Raw genomic sequence first — 22,492 nt, forward strand, 5'->3', positions numbered from 1 at the left:
GTAGTTCGATGATATTTTTTTTAAGATTTAATAAAAATCTAATGTAACATGGTCAAACGAAATAAAAATGTAGTATTAAAAAAGTTAGTCAATTATTGATATTATATTGTTATTGATTAACTCTAATCATTCGTTTTGTTCAGTATTTAAAAAGCTGTAAACTAAACACTGTATGTATGCACTCAACACTATCGAGCTTACCTTCGTACCGAATAGACATGAACTGGAGCTTAACACTTAGCATGCCGTCTATATTGAACTGTTTATGACACCAGAGAGGATACAAACTGGCCTTGGCATTAATTACGTCATGACCTCATCGACTCTACAGCTCAATATTTACTAAGTCTAAAAAATTCCAGATCGCAATCATAACTGTGTACAAGTATAAAAATCCATTGAAGCACGGCCATGTTTCGATATGTTATCAGCAAACCACCTTAATACTCATTCATACATTCAATCACTCTATGCTATAATTATAAACCTTATAAAGATAAATTGATTCACACAATATGGTTAATTCAATTTTTCGGAAGATCTAACCAAATAATCAAATCGAAACAGCATTATAATTAAGTCAACTTGATATGATTTGACTCATTAATATTATAATATTTACTTAAGACTGTTATCTCTACTGAGAAGAAGTTTTGCGAAATAACGAATTAAGTTCAACTACCTATTATCGACCTGTTGCTGACGCAATATAAAACGTTTTCCCCCCCTCATTGGACCAATACGTTCATCCAGTTGTTTATAATATTCCGGTCAAAGTGGCGGGGAATTAGTTGTAGAATCGCTTCGGTCTCTCTATAACGCGTGACAGATGTGACGAAATTTATTCACTGTTACAAGAGATACATAACTGAAATAAAAGGTAAGGGTCAATTTTATTATCACCGACGTTGAAATACAATTAATTTCATGATAATTACAATTTCTCTATACCTAACTCATCTTATATTCATTTTTACGTGGAAGCTAATAATCATAAAACAAATCATTCGATCGTAAAGCACTCTCCGATGCTTCGCATCATGAGTCGTGCGATAATCATTTTTTGTTCAATTATTTGACATTTCGTATGAAAAATGATTACCTACAGTATTCATTATTTCAATATTTTTCAAATACATATTGAAATTATTAATTATATTTTGTTGCTTTACTTTCAGTATTGAAATTTATAATAAAAGTAACTCAATTCAACTAATAATTATCATAAGTGATACAATAAATAATATGGCGTGTATATTATTCATTTCCGTGAATATTTTTTTTATTAAAGTATCGATAGATGTCACTAATTTAACCTTTGGTCGTTTCCACTGAATCCATTAATGAGGATTCCCACTAATTATAATAGTAAACTTTATTCTTTACTTACTTTTATTACTTACTTACTTTACTTATTTTTTTACTTTTAAATTACGGAAGTTTTTTGATTGTTTCAGATGACACGTGAAAGTGATAATGAGCCAGCATTCTATGTTGTTCAATTCCTTGATGAGCCTTTTGAAAGTATTGATGAATACGTTTGCGTGCCGTGTACGTGGCTGATAGTACCTCCCTTGAAGAGTGACAGGGTCGTTGTTGCGTACCCTGAAAACGAAGATCCTTTTTTTACAAGAGATCGCGTGAAGAGGAAGGAGAGATGCGATAATGAGTGGAAATTTTATATGGCTACTGTCAAACATAAATCATGTAAGTTTAAGTAAATGTATTAGTTAATAGATTGTGCGTTACATTATTGAAATATATTCAGATTCCGAAAATCTTATAAATTAAGAATTAATTAAATCTTATTAATTTTGATATATAATGTATTTTTCAGATTCTTACACAGATGCACAGAGTTGGATCGCTATGAGAAATGATTATGGACCTTTGGTTAAAGAAGAATCAAGAGTAACAGGTGAGAATAAAATTATTTTATCATTGTTCACAATTTTCATAGAAATTCATTTTCGAATACTACTTTTTTAAATTCCAAGCTTTCCAAATAATAAGAATTTCTTATTTCTAGATAAGCAACCAAAGTTTCCGGTGAATAAGGAACTGCGCAGTGCCTATCAACCAAAAAGATCACGTCCCACGAAAATGGAAAGAAATCTGGCCATTGACGCACAGACTCCATCGAATTCAATCGACCAAACCAGACATTTGTCGACGCGTTCAGTACAACAACCAATAGTGGTTGGTCATAATAAATCTCAAAATGATTCACGAGTTTTAGGAACGCACACTGAAAATAGCAGAGACCGAACAGCTCCGCTCAGAAGCATCGGAATGACCTCTCAAGAAATTCATAGACCTAGAATTAATTTGGAAACATCTACCGATTTGGCTGTTGTTGAACTAGACACAGAGGGCAACACTTACGATCATCGACTTACATCTCAAAATATCAATATGAGGACTCCATCAGATAGAAAAAATTCAACACACCTTTCAAATCTAACGTATCAGACTCCCGAACTTGCACAACAGAGACAGATGCAACCAAATCAGGTGGATTCACAGCAGAGACCAAAACTCCGTATTGTCAGCTCTAAAAATCCTAAAAACAGAAATCGAAAGTCTTCTCTCCAAGGAGTCACAAAGACACCACCACCATCTATTATCAAACCAATACGAGAAACATTATCAGTCACTCATAATGACATTCTTTTGAATAATCCACAACTGCAAGCAAGAATGAGTCCACGATCTACTGGAAATAACAATGTAGACTTGACAAATACCCCGCAGAATATCATAGCGTCAGATACAAGTGACAGACAAAACTCAGAAATTCCTATTCTTCCAATCTACCAACCTTCTAGAAAACAACATACAACAGTTCATGCTAACGGATATCAAAACTTATGCACGCAGAAACAGTTGGTTAACCAATCTACACAAATGAATTCAAAGCCAAAACGCGTTCACTATATGGATGACGGTGCTAGATCATCTGTGACCGGAAGTCATCTTAACGTCATGGAGAATGCGAGTCAAAGAGACGAGTACATTGTAAAAGAATCTCGGTCACCGTATCATGTAGTACCTTCAGATTCCGATGCTGTTAGGGATCATGAAGAAGTTTCAGATTGCGACAGGGCTGCAGATGAATCACCTGTCGAGAGAACGGACAATGTTTATGGCACTGCTAATGATCCTAGACATGATTCTGCAGATAGGCCGACAGCTGACCAAAACTCTACGTCAACGAATCACCAGACGCATTCGAGATTTATTTTAGAGCAGCAAATGTTGGACAACTTTGCTATCCTCTTTTATGCAATGGGCTATACTTTGCGTCATACGACTGATATGTACAACACCTTACGGAGTTCAATCCTCGATAGTGCCGAAACATATAAAAAGTTATTGGGTTCCGTCGAACAATTTAAAACAGCTGCGAGAAACAAAGCTAGCAGCGCCTCTCCTTCGAGCAACTTAACACATGAAGGTTCACGGTCACCTGAAGCAACACACACTGAAGTAACAGCGAGTGCTACTTCTAGTAATCAAGATCAACATAGAAATGATGTTGGTGACAAAATGTTGTACCGGTTCGTTCCACCACCGGAATATGATGCTGATGATACAAGGTGGACATTGAAGTATCCAACAAATCGGCCAGGACTCGTAGAACTTATGCCCCAAAGTAGTGTTTACGTCAGCTCCGGAGACCTTTATTACTGTAAGCATGTATCGAAAGATTGCAAATCATTAGCTCTTAGATTATTACCACAAGTCTTCCGCAAAAATGCACTGAGTGTTTGTTCATCAATGACTGAGACATGGCTTGCTTCTAATAATGAGTATCTTCTCTGTAGGCCAGAATTAGATAAGCGTGCGTGTTCGGTACTGTTAAATTTTGTTTTAAAACATGGAATCCTACGTGGTTGGAATACTGATCTAGAACCTATCCTCAGAGCCTTACACAGTAAGATGCAAGAGATTCGGTTCAAATATGGTGTAATGGTTGTATGTTAACCACACAAAGTGACCCAATTAGAGAAAGCACTTCAATTGCAAGTTCTGCCCGGACTGAACCGACTACTACGTCGAGCAATCAAGCTTCCATGGAACCATTGATGCTCCTCCATCAATGCATCAAACCAACACTGAAGCATCTATAGGCAAGATTCTCAACCCTGCAATCCTAATGAACCACTTGATACAAAGAGAAGAACACTGAAATGAAATTGCAGCCTACGCTTGGCGCTTTTTAATGGAATTTTTTCAGAAAGATTGGAACGAACGCGGTTTAGGCCCAGTCTTTCTTGCACTATGCGTGAGGAGTAAAGACGAGGGGTTTTTTGTGTGTAAAAATCCCACACTACCGAACATCAATGTTTAGAGTCTTAAAAAGGTTTTCCCTGTCGTAAAAAAGATAAAAACAAAAACGTACAATATTAGTATGTAAGTATAGCCATTCAATAATTCCAAATTATTGAGTCTTAGAATTTGAAAATTAGAGTAATTAATATTATTATTATGATATTATTTCGGAATCATGGGTTACACTTAATAGTCATCATTAATAGTTGTAATTTTAATTTATGTTCCTAATATTTCTGTGAGAATTATACCTCTAACAGTTAATGATAAATCATCTAATAAATTTTATATCAGTGAAACCTATTGTGGATACATCCAATGTATGATTTTATGTTTTATTTTTAACTTTATTTTTATTGTAAAGATGTATCTGTTTTGTTTCCAAATAAATAAATAAATGTTATGAACAATCAAGTACATTAATAGTAGCAGCCTTATTATGGTAGTATTCTCAGATACGTTCACTTGTGGTGCCTATGAGGCAGCTGATATGAAAGTAGTTTACCATGTTTGCAATATGCTAAACAACAGTAACATATTAATAAAATGCTCCGACACTGCCATTTTATTATTATGTTGGCATGAAGCATCTTGTTGTGTATGTAGCAGAGGATCAATATGCCATCGATCGCAAAATCAGGACGTAGCTAGATACAGGGAATAATGTGAGAAATGTTGATATGTGTGCTGCTGTTGGTGTTGTTAGCACTTCTTTGGCTGCATTTCACGTATTCACGGGGTGAGAATTCAACCCATCGTTTTACAGGATAGTAAAAACTAGACCATAGCAGCTCTTACTGAAATCGCCGAGGTTCCAACAACCATTCATTACAATGGGAGAGTTCACAATTGTAACTGATCCAAATGTTATAAATGTTTGACGTTATTTAATATTTTGTTTGTCAGCAGTATAATGTCAGAGCAGTTTCAACTGTTAATGAAGCGAGATGTATATATTTCGTCAGAATATACACACCAAAAAATAAAAAGAAGCATTTCATATAAATAAATTAAAAGTTAAATAGTTTTTTGTTATTTTTTAAATATTACAAATAAAATTTTTTGAATGCCGTACAGTTATTAATGACCTTAAGGGACACCTAATACCTTATCGAAGTTTTTATAAGCTGTAAAGAATAATCTGAAATAAAATATACGGCTTCTGGTTTTTAATGTTTATTTATATTTGGCTTATTATTGAGAGGATAAGCTGCTGATGTCGAACCTATTTTCATCCTGCAGAAGAGGGTTATTCGTGCAATCTATATTTTAAAATTTAAGGAATCTCTGAGAGATAATTTCAAGGAAATTAATATACCTACTCACCTTTCCCTCGCAATATATTTACGGAAATATTATGTATATATAGAAAAATAGTGATAAGTTTACTAGAATAGAAGATACGCACAATGTAAGTACTCGGAACAAACGCAGGCTGCAATTTCCCCTTACTAGACTATCTAAACTGTTTAATTTTTTTTTCTGTAAATACACTTTTTTATTTTATTACTATGTGGGAAAATACTATTTATAGACTACAAGCCCATGGAAAAAAACACGTGGAATGGACCAAAGTGAATAACGCTTAGCAGGCTGTTACTATATCAGAAAATAACTATGAGCACTATGCCGTAATTTCTGGCGGTACAGGTGAGTAGGTACTCGCAATTCCAGTGGCAATTCCTTGCTCTATTGCGAATCGTCGACGACCAATCCCTCTCCGAGCGGCATGATCCTTTGGCGTTGCTAAGAGATGAAGGGTCACTCTGCATCTTCTACCGCATTTACCACGGAGAGTGTTCAGAGGAGTTGTTCGGATTAATACCTGCGGTGAGTTTCGTCATCGGATGTCGAGGAAGAATACGAAATTCCACCCGTATCACCTCGACGTCCCCCGTTCCACAACTGAGCGTTTTCCATGGCAATTGCCGCGCACTACCACTTTGTGGAACCAGCTGCCCACTGAAGTATTTCCGAACCGATTTGACTTAGGGTCCTTCAAGAAAAGAGCGTACCAATTCTTAAAAGGCCGGCAACGCACTCGCGAGCCCTCTGACATTGAGAGGGTTGCCCCCTGTTGTATAAAAAAATACTTATTCGTTGAGCGAGGAAGCACCAGCTCTGTGGTCGACAATATCTACTATCTACCAAGGGTCTACTTAAATCTTTAATTAGTGCCAATATATTATGCCTATACTCTTTTTTTCTCATTTTCTGTTGGTAACTGTTAATAATAAGTCGGTGCAAAGAGGTATCATATATAAATGTTTCTGACTAAAAAATGTTTAAAGTTATACATATATCATTATTATTAACGTTACTATTTTAAATAATAAAACTATAGACTTATATTATACACAACTGTATCTTGTTATGGAATCCTATGAATTTAGTCATGAAAATGGACTTTGTTGGTGGGGGGTTAACACTGGAGATAAGCTTATGGGTTACTTATATGTGTGTCAGCTATCCCGCGAAAACCATATAAGTATGGTGCAGGTAAAAAATTTTAGTCATAAAATGTAGTTCTTTAGTTATCATTATTTCATTTTTACTTATTTAAAATTTCAGCGGCAACCGAGGAATACCACTGAACTGGGTATCTGTCTTTGTTAAGACAGCCAGGATGTTTCATAAGTTCTACGATTTTTAAACGGTTTTACTTAGCTCACCCCGTTTCTATTATTCTTTTTTCTTGGGTCAAATTTAGTAATTCAAATTTCACCCTCTTCCTGTCAACCGATTAATCTGAAATTTTGTATACACTGGATTTTGGTGACAATACAATTATGTTTATTCATTATCATTATAAATTCAAGATGGCCGCCGCGACAAAATGGCGGATAACGTAGGTTTTATCAATCCCATGAATATGGGTATCAAATGAAAGGGCTCAACAAGCAGAATACAATATACTATAAATAACGGGCAAGAAATCTTGCAATAATAAAGCACTTAATGAATTAAACATAATGCGAAATAAAACCTAAAAACTAGAAAATAAAAATAGGTAAAAAAACTTTTTAAGTTATACGGTTTTATGTTAAACATACATTGCAATGTTTAAGATAAATGTACTAAAAACCAAAAAATAATAAAATAGATACAGTCGTGGGAATTATAAACATATGCATAGACTAGACTAAAATAAAACCTCTAAACCTCAAAAAATATTATAATTATTGGACTCAAATTCAAATTCAAAATTTATTTATTCATGTAGGTAACAATGTACACTTATGAACGTCAAAAAAAGAAATATTAAATGACTTTAATTTTACATTTACTGCCAGTTCTCAAATCAAGGGCGTAGAACGGAAGAGAAGAACTGGCAATAAACTCTTCGCCACTCTTTTTAATCGCCAAGTTTTTTTTTTACACAATGTTTGTAAGGAGCTGCAACCACTACACCATGTTCCATATTACATATTGAGTAATAATAATAATAATAATAATAGCCTTTATTTCCAAAAACTTTAAAATTAGGGGACAATAAAACGTCATTCACTTAAGTTTTGGTTTGTCCACCGTTGGACATAGGCCTCCTCCTTCCGGTTCCACTCGCGTCTGTCGCGGGCCAGGCGCGGCCAGGTAACCCCGGCGACTGCGATGATGTCATCTGCCCAGCGTCGGCGTGGGCGCCCCTGCGGCCGGCTCGTGCCGCGCGGGTACCAGTGCAGGACTCTCTCGCTCCATCTGTTGTCACTTGTTCTTGCTGTGTGCCCTGCCCAACGCCATTTCAGGCGGCACACCATTTTTGCCGCGTCTATTATTTTTGTTCTTTGTCGTATCGCTGTACTCTTTACCCTGTTTCTGAGACTTAAGCCTAACATGCTCCTTTCGGCTGATCGTTGAAATATTTGAATTTTCTTTATTAATTCAACTGTGATAGGCCATGATTGGCAGCCGTACAACAGTGTAGGTGTCACAACTGAGTCCATCACTTTTTTCTTCAGTGATAGACTCATTTGAGACTTAAAAATATGCTTGTGTGACCAATATGAATTCCAGGCTTTTTTTATTCTTCTCTCTACCTCCTCTATATAATGGCTTTTAAACGAAATATTTTGGCCAAGGTAGACATACTGGTCGACGTATTCTATATTTTTTTTTTTTGAGTAATAAAGAATAAAAAAATAAATTAAAAACAATGATTTGGCCTCTATCAGCAGGAGGCATGGTGAAATAGGAGCACGCACTTACATACTCGTGAGAACAACACGCAAATACGTAGTATAAACAACTAATATCACCGCATACACGAATTCAAGTATGACACATGGCCAGCCATCGGCCCCCTCGCCATATTTTAGGGAGAGAGACAACCCGACGCATGGACGCCGCCACAAGCAATGACATTTGAGTGAGCATGACAATCCTTGAAATGTACACTTGGCTACACAAGAAAATAGTAATAATACTAATTATACTGAAATAATTTGATACCACATGAATCACGGTTTGTTCCCACTTTACATTTAAAAAAAGTCGTAGATGTCGACGATCGCCCCATAGTCTGAAAATGCAGCCGAGAGATTCTGTCGCGTTACCTATTTATACTGAAGCAATTCATATCCAAGCACTATGATCGTTTAAGTATTCATTAATATTATAATAGGCCTTAGCAAGCAGTTTTACTTTAATGTACGATTTTTATTTCTAGATAAGCAACCAAAGCATCCGGTGAATAAGGAACGGTGAAAAAGGTCACGTCCGTCAAAAATGGAAAGAAATTTGGCCATTGACGCACAGACTCCACCGGATTCAATCGACCAAACCAGACATTTGTCGACGCATTCCATACAACAAACAAAAGTGGTTAGCGATAATTAATCAATCTCAAAATGATTCACGAGTTTTAGGAACGCAAATATATATTCGTCATTGTTGTGAGGAACAAATTGATATTTGCAGGGTCAACAAAGGAGAAGGGCCCCTCCTATTCGTGAATACATTATAGTCAATAGTCATACAGTGATAAAGTTATCACATTACGAGGGACTGCTATGCTAATATAAATTTGTTTTCTGATATGTTATCAACAAACCACCTTAATTTATACATTAATTCAATCATTCATACATTCAATCACTCTATGCTATAATTTTAAACCTTATAAAAATTAATTGATTCAATTACTCTAGAATATTATTAATTAAAATATATATTGGGAATATATTGGGAAGATCTAACCAAATAATCAAATCGAAACAACATGTTAATTAAGTCAACTTGATATGATTTGACTCATTAACTTATGTAATGTATAATATTTACTTTGTTATCTCTACTGAGCAGAAGTTTTAGAAATAACGAAATGAGTTCAACTACCTACTGTGTGTCGACGTGACGTTGTGGCGCGATATGAAACGTTTTTCCCTCTCATTGGTCCAATACGTTCATCCAGTTGCTTATAATATTCCGGGCATAGTGGCGGGGAATTAGTTGTAGAATCGCTTCGGTATCTTTATAACGCGTGACAGATGTGACGAAATTTATTCTTGTTACAAGAAATACATAACTGAAATAAAAGGTAAGGGTCAATTTGATTATCACCGACGTTGAAATACAATTGTTTTCATGATAATTACAATTTCTGTATACCTAACTCATCTAATATTTATTTTCACGTTTAATCATCATAAAACCAAATTTTCAATCGTAAAGCACTCGTCGTAGTGAGCCGTACTAAAACTATTTTTTGTTCAATTATTAGAAATTTCGTATGAAAAATGATTACAGTATAACTATTTCATTATTTTTAAAATATAATGAAACTATTAATTCTATTTTGTCGCTATACTTTCAGTATTGAAAATTATAATAAAGTAGGTAACTAAATACAATAAATAATTGTCATTAGTGATACAATAAATAATATGAAGTGTATATTATTCATTCCTTTGAATATTTCGTTTTATTAAATTATCGATAGATTTCACTAATTTAACCTTTGGTCGTTTCCACTAATTCCATTAATGATGATTCCCACTAATATTATAGTCTAAGAGTCCGTGGGAGGTCGTCCTTCACCGATCTGATAACCAGATGTGACGTATTTTTTATTAAATATTTTTTATAAACAATAATTGCTTGCCTATCAAAAAGTGGTGCTGGCTATTTTTAATTAAATTAACTTTTATCGATTTTTTTTCATCACCTTCATCCTTTTGATAACCAAATGAAATTTATTTGACTGATAGTTTTTGATAGACAGAATATGGAGTAAGATCCCAGAGCGTTCTGACATAACTTATTTTCACATGGATGAAACCTTCACGAATTAGTAACGTCTAGTATACTTTAAATACCTGCCTACTTGTGGAGCTTGCCCTGTGACACCTGGGCAGGTACCAGGTGAGAAAGGTAACTAAAAATATAAGTTATCTAACTTAAATAAATTTCAAATAAATTTCATTTGGATATCAAAAGGATGAAGGTGATGAAAAAAAATCGATAAAAGTTAATTTAATTAAAAATAGCCAGCACCACTTTTCGATAGGCAAGCAATTATAGGCATATTTGTTTATAAAAAATATTTAATAAAAAATACGTCTCATCTGGTTATCAGATCGGTGAAGGACGACCTCCCACGGGCTCTCCTGCTATTAACAGTAAATTTTATTTTAATTCAGTCCTAACAGTGATTACTTGAATTATTTGCTCATTGTATACTTATAGCTGTGACAATTAGTGAATATGTACTGCAAATTAGTGAAAATCCACTATTTTGTCTTTAGAGTAGGTTGATAATCAGTCAAGACTAGTCTTTTTTTCACAATATTAAATTGATGTTTACGGAAGTTTTTTGATTGTTTCAGATGAGACCTGTAAGGGATAATAAGCCATTATTCTATGTTGTTCAATTCATAGATTTACCCTTTGAAAGTATTGATAATTACGTATGCGTGCCGTATACGTGGCTGATACTACCTCCATTGAAGAGTGACAGGGTCGTTGTTGCGTACCCTAAAGACGATGATCCTTTTAATACAAGAGATCGCGTGAAGAGGAAGGAAAGGTACGATGATGAGTGGAGATTTTATATGGCTACTGTCAAACATAAAACAGGTAAGTTTAAGTAAATTTACTAGTAAACAGATTGTGCGTTACATCATTGAAGTATATCGAGATTCCGAACATTTTATAAATTAAGAGATAATAATATTGATATATTTTTTCAGATTCTTACAATGATGCACAAAGTTGGATCGCTACGAAAAATGATTACGGACCTTTGGTTAAAGAAGGATCAAGAGTAACAGGTTAGAATCAAATTATTTTATCAGTGTTCCCAATTTTCATAGTAAATACATTTTTGAATACTACTTTTTTAAATTCCAAGCTCTCCAAATAATAATAAGATTTTTTTTATTTCTAGATAAGCAACCAAAGCTTCTGGTGAATAAGAAACTGCGCAGTGCCTATCAACCAAAAAGATCATATTCCTCTAAAATGGAAAGAAATTTGGCCATTGACGCACAGACTCCATCGAATTCAATCGACAATACCAGACATTTCTCGACGCGTTCAGTACGACAACCTATAGCGGTTAGTCAAAATAAATCTCAAAATGATTCACGAGCTTTACGAACGCACACTGAAAATAGCAGAGACTTCACAACCAGCCCACAGAATATCATAGCGTCAGAAACAGGTGACAGAAAAAACACAGAAATTCCTATTCGTTCAGTCTACCAACCTTCTAGAATACAACATACAACAGTCCATGAAAACGGATATCAAAACTTATGCACGCAGGATCAGTTGGTTAAACTATCTACACAAATGAATTCAAAGCCAAAACGAGTTAACCATATGTATGACGGTACTAGGTCATCTGTGACCGGAAGTCATCTAAACGTCATTGCGAATGCGAGTCAAAGAGACGAGTACATTGTAAAAGAATCTCGGTCACCGTATCATGTAGTACCTTCGGATTCCTATGCTATTAGGGATCATGAGGAAGTTTCAGATTGCGACAGGTCTGCAGATGAATCACCTGTCGAGAGAACGGACAATGTTTATGGCACTGCTAATGATCCTAGACATGATTCTGCAGATAGACCGACAGCTGACCAAAACTCTACGTCAACGAATCACCAGACGCATTCGAGATTTATTTTAGAGCAGCAAATGTTGCGCAACTTTGGTAGCCTCTTTAAAGAAATGGGCTATACATTGCGTCATAAGGCTAATATGTGCAACACCTTATGGAGTTCAATCTTCGATATTGCCATGACATATAAAAAGTTATTGGGTTTCGTCGAACAATTTAAAACAGCTGCTAATGATCCTAGACATGATTCTGCAGATAGGCCGACAGCTGACCAAAACTCTACGTCAACGAATCACCAGACGCATTCGAGATTTATTTTAGAGCAGCAAATGTTGGACAACTTTGCTATCCTCTTTACTGGAATGGACTCTACTCTGCGTCATACGACTGATATGTACAATACCTTACGGAGTTCAATCCTCGATATTGCCAAGACATATAAAAAGTTACTGGGTTCCGTCGAACAATTTAACACAGCTGCTAATGATCCTAGACATGATTCTGCAGTTAGGCCGACAGCTGACCAAAACTCTACGTTAACGAATCACCAGACGCATTCGAGATTTATTTTAGAGCAGCAAATGTTGGACTACTTTGCTATCCTCTTTATTGGAATGGGCTCTACTTTGCGTCATACGACTGATATGTACAACACCTTACGGAGTTCAATCCTCGATATTACCGAGACATATAGAAAGTTTTTGGGTTCCGTCGAACAATTTAACACAGCTGCGGGAAACACAGCTAGCAGCGCCTCTCCTTCGAGCAACTTAACACGTGAAGGTTCACGGTCACCTGAAGAAACACACACTGAAGTAACTGCGAGTGCCAGTTCTAGTTATCAAGATCAACATAGAATTGATGTTGCTAACAAAACGCTGATAAAGAAAAACGAAAAGTTGTACCGGGTCGTTCTACCACCGGAATATGATGCTGATGATACAAGATGGACATTGAAGAATCAAAAAAAACTGCCAAGACTCGTTGAACTTATGCCCCAAAGTGGTGTTTACGTCAGCCCCAGAAACCTCAATAACTGTCAGCAAGTATCGAAAGATTGCAAATCATTAGCTCGTAGATTATTACCAGAAGTCTTCAGCAGAAATGCACTGAGTGTTTGTTCATCATTGACTGAGACATGGCTTGCTTCTAATAATGAGTATCTTCTCTGTAGGCCAGAATTAGATAAGCATGCGTGTTCGGTACTGTTAAATTTTGTTTTTGAGTATGGAATCCGATGTGGTTGGAATACTGATCTACAACCTATCCTCAGAGCCTTACACAGTGAGATACAAAAGATTCGGTTCAAATATGGTGTAATGGTTGAATGTTAACAACACAGAGTGAGCCAAGTAGAGAAAATCCTTCAATGTGCAAGTACTGCCCGCACTAAACCGACCAAGTCGAGCAATCAAGCTCCCATGGAACCATTGATGCTCCTCCATCAATGCATCAAACCAACACTGAAGCATCTATAGGCAAGATTCTCAACCCTGCAATCCTTATGAACCACTTGATACAAAGAGAAGAACACTGAATGAAATCGCAGCCTACGCTTGGCGCTTTTTAATGGAATTTTTTCAGAAAGATTGGAACGAACGCGGTTTAGGCCCAGTGTTTTTTGCACTATGCGGGAGAAGTAAAGACGAGGGGTTTTTTATCAATGTTTAGAGTCTTAAAAAGGATTTCCCTGTCGTAAAAAAGATAAAAACAAAAACGTACATTATTATGATGTAAGTATAGCCATTCAATAATTCCAAATTATTGAGTCTTAGAATTTGAAAATTAGAGTAACTAATATTATTATTATGATATTATTTCGGAATCATGGGTTACACTTAATAGTCATCATTAATAGTTGTAATTTTAATTTATGTACCTAATATTTCTGTTAGAATTATACCTCTAACATCTAATGATAAATCATCTAATAAATTTTATATCAGTGAAACCTATTGTGGATACATCCAATGTATGATTTTATGTTTTATTTTTAACTTTATTTTTATTGTAAAGATGTATCTGTTTTGTTTCTAAATAAATAAATAAATGTTATGAACAATCAAGTACATTGATATAGCAGTAGAGGTAGTATTCTCAGATACGTTCACTTGTGGCATTAACGTATTCACGGGGTGAGAATTCAACCCATCGTTTTACAGGATAGCAAAAACAAGACCATAACAGCTCTTAAATCTCTGAAATCGCCGAGGTTCCAACCACCATTCATTACAATGGGAGAGTTCACAATTGTTACTGATCGAAATGCTATAAATGCTACATTTGACGTTATATTGTTTACCTATTACCTATAATGTCAGAGCAGTTTCAACTGTTAATGAAGCGAGATGTGTATATTTCGTCAGAATATACACACCAAAAAATAAAAATAAGCATTTCATATAAATAAATTAAAATTTAAATAGTTTTTTGTTATTTTTAAAATATTACAAATAAAATTTTTTGAATGCCGTACAGTTATTAATGACCTTAAGGGACACCTAATACCTTATCGAAGTTTTTATCAGCTGTAAAGAATAATCTGAAATAAAATATACGGCATCTGGTTTTTAATGTTTATTTATATTTGGCTTATTATTGTGGGGATAAGCTACTGATGTCGAACCTATTTTCATCCTGCAGAAGAGGGTTATTCGTGCAATCTATAGGTATTTTAAAATTTAAGGAATCTCTGAGAGATAATTTCAAGGGAATTAATATACCTACTCACTTTTCCCTCGCAATATATTTACGGAAATATTATGTATATATAGAAAAATAGTGATAAGTATACTAGAATAGAAGATACGCACAATGTAAGTACTCGGAACAAACGCAGGCTGCAATTTCCCCTTACTAGACTATCTAAAGTTTGAAATTATTTTTGGGAAAAGGGATACTCTTCTGTAATAAACTCCTAGATATCTTTATACGGCAGGCTACTTCTAATAAATTTGCTATATTTGTTTTAAATATTATATAACTGTTTGTTGATTTGCTTTTTCTTAAAAAGAGTACCGAGAGTTTTTACGCCGGCTTTTTCTCTCGGCCAACACCTTCTGTCTTTTTTGCCGATGGGTAGGGATGCCAACAGGCTCGAATTTAATGACGTGGAATGAGTAATACCATCATGATCCTATGTTCCTAAATAACTTCGTCTAATAACTTTCTTAAAGTCTCTATTGAGAGGATTACACTCTGTTCTTGTGTTCTTTTTAAGACACACCACTTTCCCTACCGTTTTTTCATTTACTTCACTATGCTCGTAGTATTTGAAATACTCAAATACTGCTAATACTGAAATCTCAAATACAAAATATTTTTTGAAAATGCAGCGTTTTAATTAATATTAACTACGTGTATATTATCATGACCTATTTAAAATGAGGTTTTTAAATAAATTTAAAAATTACCTGAAAATAACGCCATCTATGTCAAAGGATTATACCTAAGTAGTTGGTGGTTAGAAGTGGTGTTGTAGGGTTTTGTGGATGCTCCCAATATCTTGTCATTTAACTACAGTACCGAAACTTACTGTAAATTTTCACGGTAATAAAAGAAAAATAAATTTTTATTTTTAGTTAACCTGCAAAGATTGTTTTATTTACGATATTAATGGGCAATAAAGCGTTTTCAGCTTATTCTAAAATGTCCAGTGTTTGCAGCTGCCAGGTGTGACAATTTAATACAAAGCTAACTCTGAAATTAGCAAACGTACTAAAAAACTTACCCGGTATGCGCAATACAATTATTGTAGCAATTTTCCACAATTTAGGGGAAGTACATTAGCTCCAGGCATTTGTTTAGGACGGTGAGGAATAAGTTATGCGCCGCGTTTATCGCGCGCCAACCTAAGTTCGCCGTTATGCCATCTTCTCCGGGGGCCTTTCTCGGGTTGAAGCTTAGAGCGGCGGTTTCGAGTTCAGAGATTGGTAAAAGGGTGGCATAGACTTAGTTATGTCCCTCTTTATTTACTGTGTTTGCTCTTCTTCTCATCAGTGTGTGGTCTTCAGTTTCATCCTCACTGGTATCTTCCGGGAAGAAAGTTCTCATAGTATATAGTTTAAATAATTATAAGTTTACAATAATACATAACATTAATCCGTTAAAAAAGTGTTTTCTTTAAAAGAAAGATCTTGCCAAGGTCTCCGCGGACTCCCTGTCACTAACGTATCTACCGTCCCCCAAAAGTGATATATCCTGGACTCTGGTCTCTGTCCCTCTTTTCACTCTATATATACCTTCCCACATTGTCTCTTTTCTGTTTCTCACAGAACTTCTTGCGATTTTATATATATTACCTGGATGACCGGCTTGCCAGCCTTGCTCGGTATTTTTTTTTATAAACTGTGTTTTTTGGAAATTATATTTAAGTACGAATTATCTTAATATATAATAAATCTCCTGTCATGATGTTTGTCCGCGATGGCCTCCTAAACTACTTAACCGATTTAAAATTAAATTGGCACACCGTGAGCAGTCTGGTCCAACTTAAGAGATAGGATAGCTTAGATCTTTAATTACCTATAGTAGCAATTTTATTTTACTGCAAATTATTTGTTTATTATTTGATGCAATTCTAACAGATGGCGCTGTGTTAAAAGTTCTCCTACCGTTTCCCGTGAATAGTTTACTACTATGTGATATAACAAAAACCTTAGCCACAGCAATGCTTGGCCAAGTCTGCTATTATACTAATAAAATGTTGAAATATGAATAATATTTTTTGATCTTACCGACAGAATAATAAAAAAAAATGAACTGGTTATATCAAGAAAAAAAATCCATCATCATTCCTAGATCTAGATCTAGCTAGATCGATTTATCTCCTCCGAAATCCCCCATATTTCATGAAAATCGTTGGAGCCGATTCCGAGATTCCATATATATATATAATTCTTAAAACGAGCAATTCTTGTACAAGAATTGCTTGAAAAGACTTGACACTAAATTTTCTCAGACAATATTAACATAACACACGCGATTCCATTACCCGAATAGTTTCGTCAGCTCATTGTTTCAACTTGTCACAATGATTCACAGTTAAACCGCGACGTTTAATTACTTTGAGTAGACGCTTTTTAAGGGATTAACCTCGAAGTAATGAATTTTCACAACACGAAATATGGTTTTAGAAATTAGATTTTAAGCACCTCTTGTTTGCGTAATGTATTGATGTGTCTAAGACCACACCTAACCTAAAAACTATATTCCTTGGTCTCACCCGTAAACTACATACAAGCATACTGTACAAGAATACACGTTATAGGTAGATTTCTATCTCTACTTTGAAGATGATAATTACAAGTGTCACTGTAGTAAGAACTTATTTTTTTAGTTATAAAGATTATTTTTTGTAATTAATAAATAACATATTTGATATTCTCATGAGCCGAAAACATTTTCGAAGGTTAACTCTGTATAAATTGCTAATAATAAGAATGCGTATGCCATATCAATCTGATAAGTAGATTCATGACAATTTTAACTAGCACAAATTTTTTATAATGCATTTTAACTATATCATAATTAATTATGATTTCTTCCAATTATTTATTAATGCTATTGTATATTTTTATGTACCTGTATAGATTGTATTGTATGTTTTGTTTTGTTGAATTTTAACAGTATTACATTTTTTAATTGAAGAGTTCTTTTATTCCCTTGAGGATCAACTGTTCATTATATTATGACAAAGTACAATTTTGAGCATTCAGTGTCCACCAATTCCTCGTTAGTAATGGTGCATTTCGTGATGTTCATAACTTTAATTATTTTATCTTTGTCTTTAGTCAGTTCAAATGAGGTTTTAACAAAATTGAATATAAGAAATGCGACGGTCTGTAATGATAAATGTATAAGCAAATGCTGTCCTTTCGGAATGGGATTACAAAAGATATTAAGAAGAATAGGTTGTGTAGAGCTGGTTGAAAATGGTGATTTGCTCTTGAATTATCCACAGGCGATATATTTTATTAAAGACTCAGTAGGCCTAGTCAATATATCAAATACATTTAAAGTGATCTTCGGCATAGCTTGTACAAGAAAACATATAGAAAACAACGATTTCTTCCTGCAAAAGGTAAGTGATAGTTGATCACACAAACCCCATTTATTAATACAAATATTAATGTATCCTTAATACTATTATTACAATGATGAGTATCAGTATCTATTTCAATACTAAAATCGTTGTACCACTGTACATGACATTTGTCTGGTAGACAAGTGTCTGGCACTTTATAATTCTAGTTTAGAATAATATTCTACAAAATATATATAAAATTCAGCCATACAAATTTAAGTTAGATAACTCATATTTTTAGTTACCTTTCTCACCTGGTATCTGCCCAGGTGTCACAGGGCAAGCTCCACAAGTAGGCAGGTATTTAAAGTATACTAGACGTTACTAATTCGTGAAGGTTTCATCCATGTGAAAATAAGTTATATCAGAACGCTCTGGGATCTTGGACTATTGGCAATTCGACGTCGTCATCATCATAGGATGATAATTAATGATTCTAGTGAAGGTTCTCTACAACTTCTCAAAGAATTAGTCTAGCTATTCATAGGGGGAACGCTGTCAGTATCTTCGGAACCTTGACTAAAGGGACTCCTTTTAAAAATATATTTTAGTAATTACATTTTAAGGATAGTTATTATATTATATGTTTTTTTTTCATTTCTAATATAATGTAAATATTGAATACTTCAAATTAAGATTTAAATAGAAATCCCAACTGACCTTAAAAAAATTCTGTTCAAGAACTAGTATAGTCAGTAGTGTGAAAACTTACCTATAAACTTTTCTTGTTTTTAAACAGTTTGGAAATGGTTAATGTTATAACTTATAGCTGTTTATGAGATCTTTCCGCATTCCTCCATCTCGTATTGTAGCCGCTTTTCAAAAAAACACATTCGTAGTATCTCCAGGCCTAATTCAATTTAATATCCTGAAATTTAGAGGATTCTCGTTCGCTTCCCTGTTGCCTATGTGTTTTAATTTTCGGAATACTACTATTACCTAAAGGATACCGTTTACCGGCAGGCATACAAATAAAGCAAATAAACTCAAATTCTACCCAGGTCATTATACAAACGTAGAGCTGATGTCGTGGAAACGGTGTATTACTAAAAATTAATACAAGGTTTACAGAATAATAATAAAAGGTTTTTCTTTCACATACTTTATCTTAACTTACTTTATATTTACATAAATCTATTTTTTATTTATCTATTTATCTCATTAATTCCCAGATACATGTGCATTTTTTTGGTAAAAGCCTACTCCAAATCCTGCGCCATTTCTGTAGACTGTACCATGTATCTGATGTTTCTTTAATCTGGTGCATCCACTTCTAAATTATCTTCCTCAGTTTTGTTCGTGCGGCGCTCCAACAAAAATTGCGCAGCTCGCAAACTGCACATTCGCAGCATATTCGCCGGATGTGGACGCACCATTATATGTTCTTTATTTTATTCGTCCTCTTTCCTAGCATATATCGTTTCCCTGATCTTTGACACACCTGTAGTATTGGTCTCTCGTATGTGCTTTAATGAGCGCCTAAGTTTGAAATCCATATGTTATTATTATAGTGTACACAAGTTTATCTACTCTTCAAATCGCAAAATGATATTCCAAATACAGTAGATATATAACTCGCACATAGCAGAAACAAAGGACGTACATTTTAAATGAGTGATTTACTAATATAAACAGACATGTAATTAATCAAAACTGACAATTATATTCGTGTTTGATCTGGCTCCCATTAATTTTATACGAAATAATGGATGGTACTATTCTTAGTAAATTATAATCGGGTATTATATTTTAGATTTTATTGATTTATTATAAAATGAGTTCAAATGTCTGCTACCATGATTTATTAGAAGCTAAGCAAAAAATTAAAAGATTTATGACTTAGGGCCTGTTTCACAATGTCCGGATAAGTTCCAAATAAGCTATTAGTTACTTATTGGTATGATAAATAGTATTTTTGCGTTTCACGACTGTCAGATAGCGCTGTACGTCATGAAATGCGAAGTATCTTATTTGGAACTTTTATCTTTCGAATAATTTATGTGTTGCTTAGCTATTTGGCACTTTATCCATACATTGTGAAACAGGCCCTTAATTTACGTATCATATGTGAAGTATAGCATTGTTTAAATAAAATTATAATATCCATAGTAACACAAACAAACCTATTAATTAATACTATGTGTGTATACGAAATTAGTATACAGGGTGTCCCAAAAATCGACGTCAAGTCGAAATTTTCTCATACGTAATGCCACACCAGTTATCAGAAAAATTAAAAAAAAAATTAAGTCATGTATTTTTGAATTTATGGAAATTTTCCTTTTATTCCAGAAAATGTACACCATGTGACAGTTTTTTCATTCCTGTTGTTACAAATATTTACTTTTTGCCAAATTTTTTTCTCTTACGTCATCCCGAATAGTACTTTATGTAAACTATGATCCTAAACCCTGTGCCGATCACTCCAACTTGTAGGAAAATGTCATTTTAAAATGTCATTTTTGTCAAATGCGCAAACTGCTGCTTGCCAAACTGGAGTAGTACATTTTTTTTCAGGACGATCAGTTGAACTAGTGCGAAAAATTAATTTTGAAAACTTGGTACGGTATAACATGACATTTTCCTACAACTTGGAGTGATCGGCACAGGGTTTAGGATCATTGGATCATCAACAGGTTACATAAAGCACTATTCGGGATGACGTAAGAGAAAAAAAATTGGCAAAAAGTAAATATTTGTAACAACAGGAATGAAAAAACTGTCACATTGTGTACAATTTCTGGAATAAAAGGAAAATTTCCATAACTTCAAAAATACATGACTTAATTATTTTTTTAATTTTTCTGATAAGTGGTGTGGCATTACCTATGAGAAAATTTCAACTTGACGTCGACTTTTGGGACACCCTGTATACTGATAACATCGTAAATGCTTCATAAAATTTACTTATTTGTTAAAAACTATTATATTTTAACTTTGTATATATAATTCTGGACCGATTGAAGGATTTTTTTTTTGTATTTGTATAATGCACAAATCAGTACGGCAGATGGCGCTGCAGTCAGAATCTAGGTTTTTATCTACAATTAATAACAGCTATATCTTCTGTGCATGTGTTCGTTATTAAACTTCAAACTAGCTGGACATATTTAAATGAATTTTTTCAGTGTTGAGGTGGAGTTCAGGATTTTTACATTATTAGATGTTTTGTATGTAAAATGTGTGTCATAGATCTCTCGCATTCGCTTGTATTATATATCGGAAACACAGGAATATGTGAAGTCAGGTTAGTCAGTAAATATTTGTAGGACCGTTATACCAATGGGAATTGTCTAACACACGAAAGTTAATTGATTAATATAGAAGAGGTTAATACAATTCCGATAGAATTTCGTTAGTCATTTCCCTTGAGAACAATGAAACTAATAGGAGTGTCGAATTCCGCATATTTTTATTGGACCGTTTAATGTCCGCGACTTTGCCTTTAAAAATAATAATCTTAATAGATTTCTTGCCAAAATTTGGAATCATTTAATGATGTCACGAGATAGCTGTGGTTAATTACATAATATTGTTTCCTAATATAATGCAGTTACTCAACTACTTTGGTTCGCCATTTTCTATTAGACATTTCCACTATGTACTGGGTGTTGTTCCCACGAGAATGTAAGAGGGTGCTCCTATTTCACCATGCCTCTGCAGATAGAGGATCTTTGACAATCTGAGACAAATCTTTGTTTTAAATTTATATTATTATTATTTATTACTTAAGATGTCATGTGTCAGCTGCAAAAAAAGAAATGTAGAAATGCTTCTAATTTTACATTTACTTGCTAGTTCTCAAATCAAGAGCGTAGACGGAAGAGAAGAACTGGCATTTAACTCTCCGCCACTCTTTTACTCACTCACACATTCACGCAAACTCAATGTCTTAAAAGACTTGGGTTTGATTAGTTGTATCACTAAAACTATTTCTTAAGAAACCTGTTAAGCATGTACCATGTACCACTGACAATAGTTACCTAATTACCCACGGCACAGAGACGTCCTAG

The 22,492-nt window shown here is 34.3% G+C and overlaps 1 protein-coding gene across 4 annotated transcripts; it reads left to right on the plus strand.

Annotated features, from left to right (window-relative positions):
* The first annotated feature begins 683 nt into the window (after positions 1–683).
* On the plus strand, positions 684–14,345 carry LOC111000263. Of its 4 annotated transcripts, XM_045634820.1 has the most exons (6): positions 9,594–9,868; positions 10,698–10,701; positions 11,157–11,406; positions 11,520–11,600; positions 11,717–12,385; positions 12,638–14,345. In XM_045634820.1, exons 3-6 carry the CDS (start codon positions 11,157–11,159, stop codon positions 13,726–13,728), a joined length of 2,091 nt encoding a protein of 696 aa, XP_045490776.1. In that variant the 5' UTR covers positions 9,594–9,868; positions 10,698–10,701; the 3' UTR covers positions 13,729–14,345. The 4 variants fall into 4 exon arrangements, with proteins under 4 accessions (XP_045490773.1, XP_045490774.1, XP_045490776.1 ...); XM_045634817.1 differs by lacking the exons at positions 9,594–9,868; positions 10,698–10,701; positions 11,157–11,406; positions 11,520–11,600; positions 11,717–12,385 and adding exons at positions 684–880; positions 1,458–1,707; positions 1,838–1,918; positions 2,030–3,181 and having other exon boundaries at positions 12,650–14,345; XM_045634818.1 differs by lacking the exons at positions 9,594–9,868; positions 10,698–10,701 and adding an exon at positions 8,979–9,153.
* Positions 14,346–22,492: the final 8,147 nt, after the last annotated feature.

This window comes from Pieris rapae, chromosome 4 (genome assembly GCF_905147795.1).
Source record: "Pieris rapae chromosome 4, ilPieRapa1.1, whole genome shotgun sequence".
NCBI lineage: Eukaryota > Metazoa > Arthropoda > Insecta > Lepidoptera > Pieridae > Pieris > Pieris rapae.